Source organism: Astatotilapia calliptera, chromosome 4 (assembly GCF_964374335.1).
Source record: "Astatotilapia calliptera chromosome 4, fAstCal68.1, whole genome shotgun sequence".
NCBI lineage: Eukaryota > Metazoa > Chordata > Actinopteri > Cichliformes > Cichlidae > Astatotilapia > Astatotilapia calliptera.
In genome coordinates, this window is record NC_137425.1 from 22,912,174 (window position 1) to 22,929,943 (window position 17,770).

A 17,770-nucleotide genomic window follows, 5' to 3' on the forward strand; every position below is an offset into this window, starting at 1 on the left:
CAAGATAGCGAGGACATGCAACAAGCTCAGAAGAACTCCCAATACCTGGAGTTCAAGCGCCTCTTGGCTGAGGAACTGATAAACAAGGGACAAATATATGAACAAGACCTGAATAATACCAGTGATGAAGAGTTCTCTCTAGAAATCAAGAAAAGGATTGAATTTTGTTAGTTTCACATTCGTGATCAATGAACTCCCCTTGTGCACTGTAGTGCACATGTAAAATTTTAATAAAATTAGTTAAAAACAAAATTGTTTTTGCAATGTGTCTTTTACCAACCCAACACTTGATTTATATGGAAAAATCAAAATACTTTTTTTTCCCCTGGGTCTCACCGAGACCCCTGTTCGCTTAATGAATAAATTGTTAAAATGCTAAAATGTCTTTGTTACAACAAAGAATTACTCAAACAATCACAAATTGTCCTCAAAGTTTATCTCACAGACAAATTGCAGTCGACATTGGTTAATAATCTGAGGCTATCTAACTCTATCCTATTACTGATTAGTGTAATCTAACATCTTTGTGAATAAAATTTAACAAATTAATTTCCTCCTTGATGCAGCTGTGGCATCTTTAAGAGCGATAGGGTTGTCTTCATTGTGTAACGGTGAAACTTTTTACTTCATCAGTATTGTTATCTGCCTGTTGGCAGCGTGGACACCTAAGTTGACTGATATCACAGGTGTATCTACTAAAAATCGCGGATGAGTTTTAACCCTGGTGACCTCAACCTCAAGGTCAAAGTCAGAGATCAGGTTTTCTGAAAGTCTTTTGAATTCGACAGCACACCATAGGATTTTCAGATTGATATCAGAGGTGCCTTCACTAAAAATCTTAGACGAGTTCAAATCTCAGTGACCTTGACCTCAAGGTTTTTTGAAAATCTTGTGACCGGTTACAGAAGTAGTTTTAGAATTTGCAATTGTTATACTATGTCTACAGTGACCTCTAGTGGCCAGTGTCTTGTTGTTGCTTTTCGCGGGATTTGGACAGGATATAAACAGGAAGTAACAGTGATCATAATTAATAATAAATAGTGGAGAATACTGGATAAAATAAGAATATGCTTCTTCCTGCTTCTTTAATGTATCATGTTTTCTTGTTAAAATTTCCTTATGTCCTATCCTTTTCCTTTTTTCCTTTCTTATGTTTTTGTTTTGTTTTAGTTTTTAATCTAGCTGCTTTACGATTGTAACATGCTCGAAATAAAGCCTCACAAGCTGATGTATGTAAGGAAAAATTCCTCAAACCGATCCTGAGTGTTTGTATTCACAAGACCGGTACAAATGATATATCTATTGTTTATGTATGTATGTATGTATGGAGTTATTTATTTATTTCCATATTTATTGCTGTGCTCAGTACTGTATTGAGTACATTGAGTGCTGTTGTCACAGTCCCTCGATAAAACTGTTTAAAACTGTACAAAAAGAATAGAATCGACGTTTCACGTTGCGTATCCGGAACGTTTGGAGGGGAAGACTTTAATTGAAGGACACTTTGCAAACATGGCAGACGTACCAGAAAATGCTCCAGAGCGTAAGCCTTTAAACTTACTTTTCTTCAGTTTTAATACCTCAGTCATGTTGTTCAAGTTGTGTGTGGATGTAGGGAATTTACTTTTAACTGTAAGGTCGCGGTGATTGTTAAACACACGGCGGTTGTTCCTCTCTGTTGGAATTATCAACATTAATAGCTTTGAGTCTGTGTTTGAAAGGACATTAATAAGGATGTTTTAGATAAATTAATTTTCAAGGTGTTGTAATTTAATTTAATGAATTTATTACACGTTGAATTCGGGATATTCGGAAAGTTGAATGTGATGCTTATTTAGATCGATAGATAGCTAGCTAGATAGATAGCTTATCAGACATCGTTTGATGTATCACTAAAGTGTTTGTTTGTTTTTATTGCTGTGGGCAAAATGCGCATAATATCCACACAAGGGAATGTGAATAGGTATCGCAGTACGTCTTCCAGTTTTGCTGAGTCATGATGACAGTCTTCTACGCAGTTGTATAATTTATTATGTGAATAAGTTTTAATAAAGTCATTTTAGTAGTCTCTTGGCTGAATGTTATGTTAAGCTGTATATAAATGATTTTAAGGGACCATCGCATGAGAGCAGCTTTTCTTTTTGTATTACACGATCCCTTAGCAAAACTAGATGTAATAAGGTACCCATCAAGAATCTTCTAGAACAGTTCTTTCTGGATATTTGACCACTCTTCTGGGCAGGATTGCTAGAGAGCATTTAAATTTGTTTGACCTGGCTTTTACAGTTTTTCTCAGTTGCTTTGGTGCATTTCTCACAACAGAATTGATCTCTGCAACACTACTAAGGCTCTTCTCAAAACAATTAGTGCAAACTGCAAAACATGGTGGATAACTTGCAAAAGTGAGTCACTTCATCAAAAAGCAAAGTCAGTTGCTCAAAATAAGTAGTCAATGCTTCAAAAGCAAGTCCCTTAATCAAAACAGATAATATATTCATCAAAAGCAAGTACTTATATCAAAGTGTCAGGGCTGTCACAATTACAAATCATTACACCAGCACCTTTGGTCACAAAATCAAATAGTTTGAACATGTTCTCATTGTGACGGATTTCTTTGTAGGTGCGTCCCAATGACATGTCAAGTCTGGACAGCATGCATGGCATGTTGAAAACCATAAATTGTAAAGGAAAATCAAGACACTTCATATGCACTCTTGATAATATTTAATTGAAACTGTTCACAGCATTGTGCAACTGGGGGAATACAGTAAATCAAACATTTTACAGCAAACACAAACTCACTTAGACAGTAAACCTTACTGCAGTAGTTATGAAACAAAAGAAAACTGAAAAACAGACACTGCTGCATATCAATCATTGCTCTCTAGACGCTCCCGTCTGTCTGCCCATATATTTGCATCAACATCACAGCGAATGTCAGTTCTATCGATGCATCGGGGAAAGTATCTTCTGGAGTGTCAAATCCACCCTCTGCAGGACTCTGCTGTGATGTCATCACAGGGATAGCTCTGTGGAAGGGGCAGGGATAGCTCAGTAGGTAGAGTGGTGGCCCCATGATCGGAAGGTCGGGGGTTCAACTCCACTGAACGGCTACCCTGAGGTACCCCTGAGCAAGGTACCGTCCCTACACACTGCTCCCTGGGCGCTGCATTGGTGGCTGCCCACTGCTTCACTGGGTGAATGGGTTAAATGCAGAGGAACTATTTCCCTATGGGGACTAACACACATTAAAACATTAAACATTATTAAAGCTGCATCCATAGCTGCTAGCAGGGTCATTTGGGTATGTGGATGCCTGTCATATACCTTCCACCTCCAGGAAGAGAAAAACTCCTCAATTGGATTTAGGAATGGAGTGTAAGGAGGAAGAAACTCCATAAGCATCCTGTCGTGTGCTCCATCCTGCAAACCACTGCCTCACTACAGCAGAGTGATGGAAGCTAACATTATCCCAAACCACTACATACATTGTCCGATTGTCACCAGGATCATCCCTTTCATTTTGTGGGATTAGGTCCCTATAAAGAGCGTCCAGAAAAGCCAACAGGTGTTGTGTATTGTATGCACCAATATGAGGAATATGGGTGTGAATGCCATTTTCTGAGATTGCTGCACACATTGTAATATTTCCTCCTCGTTGGCCTGGGACATCAATGGTGGCTCTTTCTCCAATGTGATTGCGTCCACGCCGTCTGCCTTTTGCGAGATTGAATCCCGCTTCGTCAAGATATACAAACGTGTGCAGGTGTTCCCTGGCTTCAATTCCAGGATACGCTATACAAAGGATGAGAATAAAAAAAGTCTGTAATGGTGCATTTGGCACAACAGATTGTACAGTTTGAATTGTAAATAGGATTACAGTAACATGCATAAATGTAAGTCCAGTACATGGCCTAAACTTTTACAGTAAACAGAGGTACATATGCAAACATGTTTTACCTGTACATACTGGTGACGGAGCTCCTTCACTTGATCGCTGTTCCGTTCAAATGGTACTTTGTACAATCGCTTCATGGACATTTCATTCCATCTGAGGACTCTGTCTATGGTGGAAATTGATATTGACTGAATATTTCCGAAGATGGTGTCATCTTCTACGACAGTTCTTTGTATTTCTCTCAGTCTCAAAGCGTTGTTTGCAGCCACCGTTGCACAAATTGTTTCCTCTTGCTGCGGAGTCAAAAGTGGACCTCTTCCGCCTCTTCTAGGTTGTCTGGCAGTCCTTTTTGAGATGCAGATGACAAAACAAAAACATAAATAAGCGCAAACATGCTTACAGTAATTGTTACAGGACTATCATTCAAAACTCCTTTCTTTACAGCATTACTGTATTGTACCACAGCACACTATGCCACACCTGGGCCAAGTCTGCACTTCAGTTACAGTACGTCTATATGTAAAGATCTATGAGGTCATGTCCTAATGCAAGTCTCCTGTATGACTATGAAAGTGCAGAGCAAATTAGTTTGTGCTGAATAACTACATTACAGTATGCTCACCTGTTTTCCCGACGAAATGTCTGAATAATAGAACTTACAGTAGTTCTCCCAACATTTGGCTGCACCCTTCGACCAGACTCGGCCATTGTGAGGCCATGGTTTATCACATGATCCACAAGTGTTGCCCTGATTTAGTCAGGAACGTGTCTATGTGGTTGGTCTCTGCGGGCGGTTTATCCTTCAAGCTCGGGTCCTCTACCAGAGGCCTGGGAGCTTGAGGGTCCTGCGCAGTATCTTAGCTGTTCCCAGGACTGCGCTCTTCTGGACAGAGATCTCCGATGTTATTCCCGGGATCTGCTGGAGCCACTCGCCTAGCTTGGGAGTCACCGCACCTAGTGCTCCGATTACCACGGGGACCACCATTACCTTCACCCTCCACATCCTCTCGAGCTCTTCTCTGAGCCCTTGGTATTTCTCGAGCTTCTCGTGTTCCTTCTTCCTGATATTGCTGTCATTCGGAACCGCTACATCGATCACTACGGCCGTCTTCTTCTGTTTGTTTACCACCACTATGTCCGGTTGGTTAGCCACCACCATTTTGTCCGTCTGTATCTGGAAGTCCCATAGGATCTTAGCTCGGTCATTCTCCACCACCCTTGGGGGCATCTCCCATTTTGACCACTTGGTTATGGCGTTCCATGTATGCCTTGCCTGCTAGCATCTTGCACCCTGCTGTTATGTGTTGTCTTGCCTGGTGTGTGTGTGTGAGAGAGAGAGAGAGAGAGAGAGAGAGAGAGAGAGAGGTTGGTTGGTTGGTTGCAAGTAAGAGTAACACACACCAATTTTCATGGAAACTCCTTAAAAATAGGGTTTTCAAAATGGGTGTACAAATTGTTTGACAAGATGTTCAACAATTTTGAGTGCACTGACACAAGCAATGAAATGAAGACTATTCAACCGGTACAAGTATAAATAATTGTGACATTCATGATAAAAGCAGGGAGATAGTGATGAATAGCAAGTCAAAAGTGACCATTCTTTAGATATTTGTACTTACTCAACTGCTTCATGTCCAAAGGCATTTGGCAATGAACATGAAGCTGCCACAAGGTTGTGCCAAAACGACTACATGTTGTGAAGGTTGAACTAACTATTGTGCAAAGTTTAATTCTGTTGTGAGAAATGCACCAAAGCAACTGAGGAAAAACTGTAAAGTAGTAATTTTCAGTAGGGTTGAGGTTGGGGCTTCGGGAAGACTTAATATTAGTCTGCTTTATCCATTCCAAAACCAGTTTGTGTGTTTGGCTTAATTTTCCTGTTAGAACATCCAACTGCTACCAGATTAGCTGCTGATGTAAGGTGAAGTTGAAGACTTGGGAGGTAATCCTCCTCCTTCATAATTTTGTCCGCTTCATAAATTTCAGTCAAGTTTGAAGGTGTGGATTTTGGAGCAGGGACTTCTTTCTTAGTTGGCATCCTCACATTAAAACTCGCTTTACTGTGAATACAGGGAGTGCAGAATTATTAGGCAAATGAGTATTTTGTCCACATCATTCTCTTCAGGCATGTTGTCTTACTCCAAGCTGTATAGGCTCGAAAGCCTACTACCAATTAAGCATATTAGGTGATGTGCATCTCTGTAATGAGAAGGGGTGTGGTCTAATGACATCAACACATATATCAGGTGTGCATAATTATTAGGCAACTTCCTTTCCTTTGGCAAAATGGGTCAAAAGAAGGACTTGACAGGCTCAGAAAAGTCAAAAATAGTGAGATATCTTGCAGAGGGATGCAGCAGTCTCAAAATTGCAAAGCTTTGAAGCCTGATCATCGAACAATCAAGCGTTTCATTCAAAATAGTCAACAGGGTCGCAAGAAGCGTGTGGAAAAACCAAGGCGCAAAATAACTGCCCATGAACTGAGAAAAGTCAAGTGTGCACCTGCCAAGATGCCACTTGCCACCAGTTTGGCCATATTTCAGAGCTGCAACATCACTGGAGTGCCCAAAAGCACAAGGTGTGCAATACTCAGAGACATGGCCAAGGTAAGAAAGGCTGAAAGACGACCACCACTGAACAAGACACACAAGCTGAAACGTCAAGACTGGGCCAAGAAATATCTCAAGACTGGTTTTTCTAAGGTTTTATGGACTGATGAAATGAGAGTGAGTCTTGATGGGCCAGATGGATGGGCCCGTGGCTGGATTGGTAAAGGGCAGAGAGCTCCAGTCCGACTCAGACGCCAGCAAGGTGGAGGTGGAGTACTGGTTTGGGCTGGTATCATCAAAGATGAGCTTGTGGGGCCTTTTCGGGTTGAGGATGCTACTGCCAGTTTCTGGAAGACACCTTCTTCAAGCAGTGGTACAGGAAGAAGTCTGCATCCTTCAAGAAAAACATGATTTTCATGCAGGACAATGCTCCATCACATGCGTCCAAGTACTCCACAGCGTGGCTGGCAAGAAAGGGTATAAAAGAAGAAAAACTAATGACATGGCCTCCTTGTTCACCTGATCTGAACCCCATTGAGAACCTGTGGTCCATCATCAAATGTGAGATTTACAAGGAGGGACAACAGTACACCTCTCTGAACAGTGTCTGGGAGGCTGTGGTTGCTGCTGCACGCAATGTTGATGGTGAACAGATCAAAACACTGACAGAATCCATGGATGGCAGGCTTTTGAGTGTCCTTGCAAAGAAAGGTGGCTATATTGGTCGCTGATTTGTTTTTGTTTTGTTTTTGAATGTCAGAAATGTATATTTGTGAATGTGGAGATGTTATACTGGTTTTACTGGTAAAAATAAATAATTGAAATGGGTATATATTTGTTTTTTGTTAAGTTGCCTAATAATTATGCACAGTAATAGTCACCTGCACACACAGATATCCCCCTAAAATAGCTAAAACTAAAAACAAACTAAAAACTACTTCCAAAAACATTCAGCTTTGATATTAATGAGTTTTTTGGGTTCATTGAGAACATGGTTGTTGTTCAATAATAGAATTATTCCTCAAAAATACAACTTGCCTAATAATTCTGCACTCCCTGTAGTGATGCTGGTGTTTTAGCAGTTTCCACTTTACGGCAGGCTTGACCCTTAGTGGTTCCTGCATTGTTCCTGAACATCTGAACCAATTTCTCACCTGAATATTAAAGACAGTCAAGCGCCAATCAGACTTTGCAGAGATTCTAGATATTTTGTTCAACCACATTTTATTTTAACGACATCCACTCGAAGCAGATCTAGGATATTTAGGTCTCTTTAAGGTGCTCAGATCTTGATGACTGGATTCTGTTTTATCCTTGTTAGACTGTCCGGGTACAACAAGTGAGCAAGCTGGCAAGTCTGCACCATGCCAGGGCTGTCCCAACCAGAAACTCTGTGCCTCTGGAGCCACAAAAGCCCCTGACCCTGGTAAGACCGTGTGCTATTATCTCATCACTTTAATATTTTGATACATATTTGGGCTTCAGCAGATACATTAGGGGATTAGTTAAGAGCTTAAAACATCTCGTTCCCGTGTGTCTGCAGCTATAGCAGAGATAGGAGAGAAGCTGTCAACAGTCAAACACAAGATCCTCGTGTTGTCTGGAAAAGGAGGTGTGGGGAAGAGCACCTTTAGCGCTCACTTGGCTCACGCTCTGGCAAGTGACACCACAAAGGAGGTAATACAGAATATCAGTAATTGTCATGTTCAAGAATCGAGTTTGAGATGATTTCTACCACCTGAGCTACAGCCACCCACAACGAGTGGTTAATGAGTGGTTATTTTTGTTACTGTTCCCTTCCTGTTAGCTTGGTCGGTCGGTTCTCCTTCTACCTCTGACCTCAACAAGCATTTTCACTCAGAGAACTGCCGCTTGTTTGAAATTCAGCAGGTTGCATTGACTAAATGCTGCCGTGTGATTGGCTATTATATTTACACATTTGCATTAACAAGTGGTGTCCAAAGTAGCTAGTGTGTGTAAATCCTGATGCTCTCATATAAAACATTAAAATACACTGACTACTAGAGGTCACTGCAGACATAGAGTAACAATATATTTGAATTCTGAAAGTAAATTGTGTTACACAAGGAACATGGCTGTGGGTCGTCACTGATTTCTATAATAGGTTTGATTCGGATTCACAGGGTCCCGATTCGATTTGAATCTGGGAAATTTTGCCTCAGACAGTCAGAAATATTTTAATTCTGATCATTTATCAGTATTGACTTTTGTGAGACTTCATCAGAGGTGTGAGCATCACAGCAGATTCCTTTGTGTCAAAGTAACTGGGGATAAAGCACAGAAAAACATGAAGGTGTTCCTGGCCTGGATTTTTATAGCAGATGATTAAATTAATTTAAAAACATTAAAAATATTCTGTAATAGATAATAAGCTGAAAAAAACATGAATCAACATATGAATATTACCTGATGCTGCTGAAGTGAAGCAGAGCAAAGTTACAGAGGTTTTATTAGAGACACAGCTAAACATTTTGCAATTTGGTATAATTTTAAAAAGTTTAAATTTCTTCGGTATTGAACAGAAGAAATTAGGCTTTCTTGTCGCTGACACGCTGTACACAACGGTACACTTTTTGCGTAATAAGCAAGCAAATAATGCAGAAAACGGATATTTGAGATGGGAAACTGTTCTTGAAGTACACTGAGAGAGAGAAAGAGCTGTGCGGGAAGTGTGATTTTTATCGTGGTGGAAGAAAAACAGCAATAGTAAGAAGGATCTTCTTTTGTTGCTGCTTCAGTGAATTTTGGTCTGAGAGAGACAAAACCTGCAACTGTATAATCAGTGAGCTGTGAGCTATCAGCACCGACGGCGTGTCCGTGCTGTCGGGTGAGAAAGCCGACAACTCACTGTGTGGAGCTTTGTGTGGAATCTGTTTACCTGCTCGTATTTGCTGTTTTAGCTTTAACCTGAGATTCTGGCATTTCTGGCAAAATACATTTGTATTTAAAAATCAATTCAGGGTTTAAATCAATATCGCTTTATTCAAGCTAAAATTGATTTGAATTGGAAAATCGATCATTGAAACCCAGCGATAACAAGGAACACAGTGCTATCACTCTAAAAGAAGCCACAGCTTAATCAAGGAAGAAATTTATTAGTTCCATTCAAAACAATGATAGATTATATTAACCAGTAGGATGGAGTTAGATGCCTCAGGTTATTAGTCTATGTCTCCTGCAGTTTTTCTGTGAGATATCTCTCTTTATACGCCAGTTTCTTGTGTAGCTTTCACAGTTTCAAGTTGAACAGGGCAACAGTGTTTAATTAATGTTAATCAAATTAATGTTTTTATTTGTCTTGCATCAGTTGCAGAGTGAGTGCTACATGTATGTTTACTGTAAGCAGCGAACTTGACACTCGATTGTTGACATGAGCAGGACAGCTCTCAGTCCCAGGCTGATAAAAGAACTTGTGTCAAAATTTTGCTCAGCTGCTGTTTTTCATTTCACTTTTTTCCGATAGTATTATACAATGTTAATCACATAATCACAACCTGTTGTTAACAGGTTGTGATTATGCAACGGCAACGTTATGCAACGGCTTAAAATACTTTGATGAATTTGCAATATCTGTGCAGTTCGCCAGAATTAATGATCAAACCAAAAACCTGCTCGTCAGACCTGAATGTACTTGATGGCATGATTTTCACACTTTTCTCTCTTGTTTAAACACTTTGAAACCTCGGTAGAGAGCTAACTTCAGTATTATAGAATGAAACCAAAGGCACCCGCGGTTGCCTTTGACGGTGCAAAACGTTTCGTCGACACTGTTGTGTTTGTTGGGGAGAAAACTTACATACAGTGCAGCACTTCAGAGTCACATTGCTAGCGATCAAAGATTTATGTAAATTTGACAAGCTGAACGCATTCTGTACTGTAGAGGAGACACGGCATGAGATTGAGTGACAATGGCTACAGCCAATCAGGACACAGAACATAATTCGCTGGGGGGAGAAGCATGCAAAATTGCACAAAGCAAATCTGCGAAACAGCGAGGCTGCGAAAGGTAAAGGGATCGTGTTATAGCGAGGGACCACTGTATTACATAAAGTTGTTTCTTAGGCTGAATATAGGTGAATTTGACATATGAAAACTTAGTGTAGTTTGCGTAAATCATTATTTCTTAGTTGAAAGAAAATCTCATGTTAGACTTAGCAGGAGTTTTTATCTTTGACTGTTACCCATAAACCACTGGAGTACAAAGGTTCATTCACAATGATGTCATCCATAGTAAGGGGATCAACTGGACACTCCCACGCAAAACATTCCACTTCCCAAAGTTTTAGCAGTTCCTCAGAGAAAATGCTGATAAAGCAATGCTTTAGGATGGCTCCTAGTGCTGGGATACAGCCCCATTGTTTTGATGTGCTGCCCAGTCAAGCAGACAGGAAATGCCTTGTGTAGCCTTTCGGGAGACAGTTGCCTTCATTATACTGGACTGCCGACTTTTCATGCTTCCACTTTCTTTTTCCTTTTTTTAGATTGCCCTGCTTGATGTAGACATCTGTGGTCCATCCATTCCAAGGATCATGGGTTTAGAGGGAGAGCAAGTAAGTCAGTAGGCAGCTGTCAGAAACGGCTGTTATATCTATTGGTGCAACATTTTAATCATAATCTCACATGGACACAAAGATTGAGCTGTCTTTCTGTCGTCTCCTGTGTAGGTTCACCAGAGTGGCTCTGGATGGTCCCCTGTGGTGAGCTGATTTGAACTATTTATTTATTTTTAATTATTTTCCTTATTTAAGCATAATAAAACAGGGGCCTCTGCGTTGTGTTGCAGTATGTGGAGGACAACCTGGCAGTCATGTCTATTGGCTTCCTGCTAAGTAGTCCGGATGATGCTGTGATCTGGAGAGGACCCAAGAAAAATGGTGCGGTAATGTGATGTGTGTATGTGAGATGCTCATGTTTCCAGATCTCACATAGCAACAACCTGTGTGGTGCTTGTGTCCAATCAGGGATCATTAAGCAGTTTTTAAGGGATGTGGACTGGGGGGAACTGGATTACCTCATCGTAGACACTCCACCCGGCACCTCTGACGAACACCTGTCCATCGTCCAGTACCTAAGCGCCACCCATGTTGATGGAGCCATCATCATCACCACACCACAGGTACAAGTCTCGGCTTTAGTGTGAGCAGGTTTACGTTAGTATATGAAGTGCTCTATGGGAGCTTTTTAAAGTCAATAACCTTTGAAAACGCTGCTGTGGTGCAATCTAGGGTTTTCCCTCTTTGTACACACCTGCTTTTATAAAACATTCTCAGATGTTGTTTGACTGATGAGCAGCCAATCATCCTCATACATGTCCAGTTATGAGCCGCTGGGTTTCATGTTCATGTCTGTTTTCACACATAGGCAGTCATGCTCAATGAAGACACACAAACTCCAGGATGACCACCATGAAAACATTTGTAACCTAATGCTAATGAGATGCTTAAAGCCCCTTCACCCAGCTGAACATGGAAATAACAAAGGCGACGTGGCTAAAACTTCAGCTATCCAGGGCTTAGAGTATGGCGTTACTTTTGTGCCACTATTCTGAGCGCACGTAAAAAAAAAATTGAGCGCAAGTGTTGCATTGCATTTTGAGGAGTAATTCATTGAATTTCAGCAAAATTCATAGCTGCGTGCGAAAATGTATTTCAGTGTTTGCTATTATCCACACACACACACAATAACAGCCCCTCTCGCTCAGTTTTTTGCATTTGCGCTTGCTCGCAATGTGTTGCTTGCGCTCTCAACATTTCTGCCCGTGCGCGTTCAACTCTTTCTGTACACCGTTATATTTGCAGTTTGGGGGAAATTCAGTTCAGTTTTATTTCTATAAATCTCAACGATGTTATTGAAAGAAACCCCAATAATCAAACGACCCCATGTGAGTGAGCACTTGGCGACAACGGGAATGATAAGCTCCTTTTTCACAGGAAGAAACCTCCGACTTTATGAAAAGCTCATTTTTGTTTGAATATGCTGTCAGTTATAGTTCTTAGAAAGACAACCAGACAAGGAAATTCCAGTCATTATATTTCAAGATACCCCCTTAATGCTCGCACACACACCTGCAGCTAAACTTCAGCATCTTTCAGTTAACTCTGAACCGTCTGTGAGCTCATTTGAAACTGAAACTTTAGCAGCCCGACGTTTAGCTGCATAGCTCAAGCTGTGTGTCCTAAAAGCTTTCTAATTCTCACTCAGAGGTTTCAGTGTTATTAAAAACTTACTCAGTTTTAGCTCAGCTATTTTACATTAACAATTGCAGCTTTAAAAAGAATAATCTATAAACATGTATTCAAATACTTATGAAAACTACCTGCTATCAGCCTTAAATTGAAATTTGACCTGCAGATATGTCTGCTTTCAGTCCAACGGACTTCACTTGGTGATTCCCTAAATTCCCCCCAAATGATTTTAACAACCTGAACTTCTGTATACAAGTTGAGTCATTTCAGTCATGTAGTATTGACTCTGAAAACCACAGGTAGGCAACTGGCTTACCACAAAAAAAAACTCAGCTCGTTGCATCTTGCCGTATGCAGCTGCCTTCTGTTATGACTAATGCTGCTGCTGGTTTGTGGAATTGGTGGTGCTCCCCCTTTATGGCTTTACAGTATACTGACATGTTTAGGATGTCCTTGAGACCCCTGCTTTTTCAGCCCACTATGAAACGTAAACACAGATGAAATTTGAATTTTGCACCAGCAAATGCACAAGTCCGTGGATCATCCAGAGTAAGGGCTTTACAGCGAATCCACTCGCACTAATGGTTGTCTTAGAATGCACACGTTAATGCACAAAAATAGTGTTTTAAAAATATGATATGACAGGTTTTAATAGGTTGGATTATATGGGACAAATACATTTGCTGTGCAGGTGCTGTTACTGTTGGCAATAAAGCAATTCCACATGGTCATAATCATGGCGCTATGGCCGAGTGTCAATGAAGATGAATTGCTTTTGAGATGCTTTTAGCATACCACAACCAACAGAGGATGCTGTTCCATCATGAAACCATCGTAAAAAGAAAAGCGAGAGCCCATCGCACAGTAAAATGTTATACAGGTTTTTTACAGGCATGTTTGTAGACAACAAACTGTTAAAGAAATGGCATGCTACAGAGCTGTGCAGAACAAAAATAAATTCAGAGTGTTCTATTGTTGTCTTCCACGGCGTGCTTCCTATAAATTTTTCGTATTTAATAGGAAGTCAACTCGGCACAAAAGCGTTTTGCTTCACCTGCTGACATCACATGCTTTTGTTACCTGGTTTGTAAAGGTGATTTTGGTGTGATAAAGCCACAGACAGGATAGGCACAGGGCGGTGTTTTTGCTGAACGGGCAGCAACATGTCTGCCAGCAGGGCATCATGATATTTACACACAAATACTTGGAGGTTAACCCAATGTTGTCCTGCATGCAGACAGTAAAACGACTGTGATCCAGCAGCCGTACTAGTTCTGTCAGTCATGTTTCCTGCTGATGATTCTTAGTGTGGCGAACATTTAGCGCCATGTCAATAAATGTGGCTTACTCTACATGTGCTCAGTTAAGAAGACCTCACTATAAGCTGTGTCAAAGTTCTTATTGTACTTGGTGAAGTGAAGCACCAATTTCCTGCTTCTTAGATTAAGCTCAGTGCGGTGAAGTCAGAAAGCAACAGACACACTTCCTCATTCCGCCTGATCTCACTAACCCACGACCGACCACACACACCCGGTGGGAATTACCAAACAAACAAGCCAGACTAGTGTGTGTGTGTGTGTGTGTGTGTGTGTGTGCCCCTCCCTGTCCACCGTATGCTCCCCATCTCCACCCACACATACACACAAACTTCAGCCCTCGCTTTTGCCTTTCTCTTTCTGTGGTTCCTGTTTCCACGTCTGTCTAGGAGGTATCGTTGCAGGACGTGCGAAAGGAGATCCGATTCTGTCAGAAGGTTAAGATGCCGATCATCGGGGTGGTGGAGAACATGAGCGGCTTTGTCTGCCCTAAATGCAAGGTCACTCTCACACACACACCTGTGCAAAACACAGATAAGCTAAAAATGCACCAGATCCATGTCTCTGTTCATTTTACATCTTTTTTGTCTTTTGTTTTGTTTTTTTGGATAAGATAATTGAGCAAAAACAAGACAAAAATTTACAAATCTGATCTAATCTGGTGAGAAATGTATACAAGCACTGCGAGCATACGCTTGATTAGTTCTGGTAAGTAAAGAAGTGGAGCACACAGAAAAGAGGAACGAAGCAAAGAGGTCTGAAATATGTGCTCGCATCTGTGCTATTTTAGCTCATTACAAAAAAAAGCAGGTTGTGAGGAGGCTTCGTCTGCTATCCTGTGCAGATATACTGCAGATACACTGAACAGGATACAGTGCACTCATTTTCACAACCACAAGCAAGCTCACCTTGCACAAAATCAAATCAACAAAGTTCTGTTTCTCTACATTTTTATGTCTTGTGTTTTTTCCTTTTAGATGTAATTTCCTGAGGCTCTTACATCCCTTTAAGGGAGGGCCTTATGCCGTTTCCTTTCTATTCAACATCTGACATTTTATTTTTGGGAGGGGAGATGATATAACAGGACCACAACGTCCTTTCCTATCACTAAACAGTGAAATCACCACACTTTCAAGAAAATGTGGGTGAGTGGGAGATGCCATTTAAGCAACTCTTTTAAATCTGATCTCTCTCTGTGCAGCGTGTTTTAGTTTTCCGGGTTACGGCCTGAGCTTCGAGTTAGAATTCCCAGTGGAAAAATGTCGTGTTTACACAGTTAATCAATCCCAAATTCCTCGTGTGTAGATTAAGAAAGTACCTAGCTGATATATGCATATTTTTTTCTTTAAACTCTTCCTTGTAGAATACGTCACAGATCTTCCCTCCCTCAACCGGGGGAGCTGAGAAAATGTGTGCAGACCTCAAACTACCCCTCTTAGGAAAGGTGCCTCTAGATCCCAGGATAGCACGGAGCTGTGACGAGGGCAGGTCTTTCCTGAGCGAGGTGCCCGACTCCCCCGCTGCGGAAGCCTACCAGAAAATTGTGAAAAGTGAGTTTGTTTTTAGAAAGACACCCACACAAATGAGCATCGTACAATCAGTAACCATAAAAGGCCAAAACAAATCTTGTGTGACTTAAGTGTAGCCGTCAAGGTCAGCTGGACTTGCCTGGAAATCCCCTTCTGACCATCAGCTGGCAATCCTGCAAATAGAATAGAGGTTTTGAGAAGTGGGCGAAGTCACAGGATGCCAAAACTGGTGAATGGGAAGATGGTGTGAAACTGTTGCCAAAACATCAAGAACCAAAAAGAAATCATCTCAGCTCACTTGCAGCAATGTCAACACTATCCCCACCGCTCAGGATGTTACTGTAGAGCTGTCATGTTGTTTTCTCTCAGCTGTAAATGCACACAGTGGTCAGATAGTCAGAGCAGGGATCCAGGAGATGTGCCAAGTATAGAGTTCTGCATTTTATGACTCCCACCCCTTTATTTGCACATCATAAACAAACCCTTTGGCACCTCATGCGTCATAGTTTTTCATTTTTCTTAAGAAGGAAGTTAGATGCGCTGTCAGGCATATTCCTCCTTCCAGTGAAGACCCCCGCCGGTTTTGATGACTGGATCATTTAGCTGACGGCTCAATTCCTGATTAAACAATGAAAGAGGAAGCGGTCGCTGTATAAATGGGAAGCAGCCAATCAAAAGAGGAACAGTAGGAGTTGTATCGAAATTCAATTATGCTTAAAGCATGAGATCAAGTTTGTGGAGTCTAATGTGGTTTGCGTAGCAGCTGATTCACTCCTAACTGAAACCATCAGTTGACGCACATTTATTTATCAGCTTCATCAAATCTCCTTTATCATCATCATTCTCTTCTCTCCTCTTTCTCTTCCCCCCCAAAGCCATCCAGGATTACTGCTCCAACAGGGTAACAGAGGAGCAAAGCACAATCTGACCACATCAGATGGCATCCATACAGGAGCAGAACACCGTGGCTGATCACATGACGGCAGACGGGCACCGAATACGAGGCACACGAAGAGCACAAGAGCTCGTACATATCAGAATCGCAGCATTTCTGTTTGACAGTCAGAGAAATCTTATCATTCTTTGTTTTCAGTGATAGATTTCATGCATTGATCAGATGCTGCCGTGCCAGAGCAGTATTTCCTGAAGAACTACTGAGAGTAAATGAAATGAATACATAATAAGAGTCTGTAGAAACTGAAATTACTTCCCATTTCATAAAACAAATAAAGTCATCATCCAAATAAGCACCTGTGCCCGTTTTGAATATGAATGCACTCATTATGGAATGATCTTTATGAGGCTGTCAGGGTTTACAATGATTTACAAATGTGTGTTTCTTTGTTTGTTTTGAAGGAAAGCAATATCACTTTGAGCACTGTAGTTTTAACTACCAGCACATTTGTCGTGGGCTGTTTGCCAGCTGCAGGTTAGACGAACGGTAGTAAAACTGTTAATGGTAGTAAAGGCCCGGCCATGCAAGATGTCAATTTTTGGCGTTTGCATGGGTTTTTTATCAGTTTTGGTGCAATGAATGAAGCTCAGTGGCAAAAAGGAAAAATATGCAGCAGAAAACTCTTTGCCTGTACTGACAATACCGTTTGTAGGATCCATTTTTTTCCTACAGCATCATTAAGCTTGTATTTGCTTAGAGTGAGTCATTTGCTTCAGGTGCTTTTGTGTACATTATGTCAATCCCCTCAGTAGATGAAAAGGAATATAAGAATATTCCACAGTGCCTGAGCTGGTGTGGTAATGTTTGTGTTAAGAGGAGGTCAGCAATTTGTTTTGTTTTTTTGTTGTGTTTAAACTCTTTATGGCATCAGGTTACTGTGATCAAAGTGCAGATAAAGCTGCCAACAAAGAAAAAAAAGTAACTTGGATTTTAGTTCATCATTAATATCGGTGCTTCTGCATTTCAAATGAGCAGATTGTTTATATTATCCCCTCCAAATACTTCCTGTTTTTGAAGTATAAAGAAGTACAGGTAGGTTCTGAAAACATAATTGAAATTATACCCGAATTTGCTGAAAACAAATTAAAAGCTGGAAAAAAAAGTAGTAAAGCACATCGTTGTTATTTTTTTAATATGCTGATTTCAAATCATTTTCTTGCATTTCTGAAGAGAGAGTGCAATTTTAACAATATGTGTGCATTACTAATTTACAGATGACGGTGCAGGGGCTGCTTAAAGGTACAGAACAGCTAAACCAAACAGTTTTTTACTTTTTAAAGAAGTACACTTGCAGATTTCTGGAATTATTTTTAAATT

The 17,770-nt window shown here is 40.8% G+C and overlaps 1 protein-coding gene across 1 annotated transcript; it reads left to right on the forward strand.

Annotated features, from left to right (window-relative positions):
• The first annotated feature begins 1,008 nt into the window (after positions 1 to 1,008).
• On the forward strand, positions 1,009 to 16,745 carry nubp1 (nucleotide binding protein 1 (MinD homolog, E. coli)). The gene is made up of 10 exons (XM_026165475.2): positions 1,009 to 1,543; positions 7,769 to 7,873; positions 7,991 to 8,124; positions 10,950 to 11,018; positions 11,133 to 11,165; positions 11,252 to 11,342; positions 11,430 to 11,584; positions 14,359 to 14,469; positions 15,333 to 15,519; positions 16,374 to 16,745. The coding sequence occupies exons 1-10, from the start codon at positions 1,513 to 1,515 to the stop codon at positions 16,424 to 16,426; spliced, it is 969 nt and encodes a 322-aa protein (XP_026021260.2). The 5' UTR covers positions 1,009 to 1,512; the 3' UTR covers positions 16,427 to 16,745.
• The last annotated feature ends 1,025 nt before the right edge of the window (positions 16,746 to 17,770 follow it).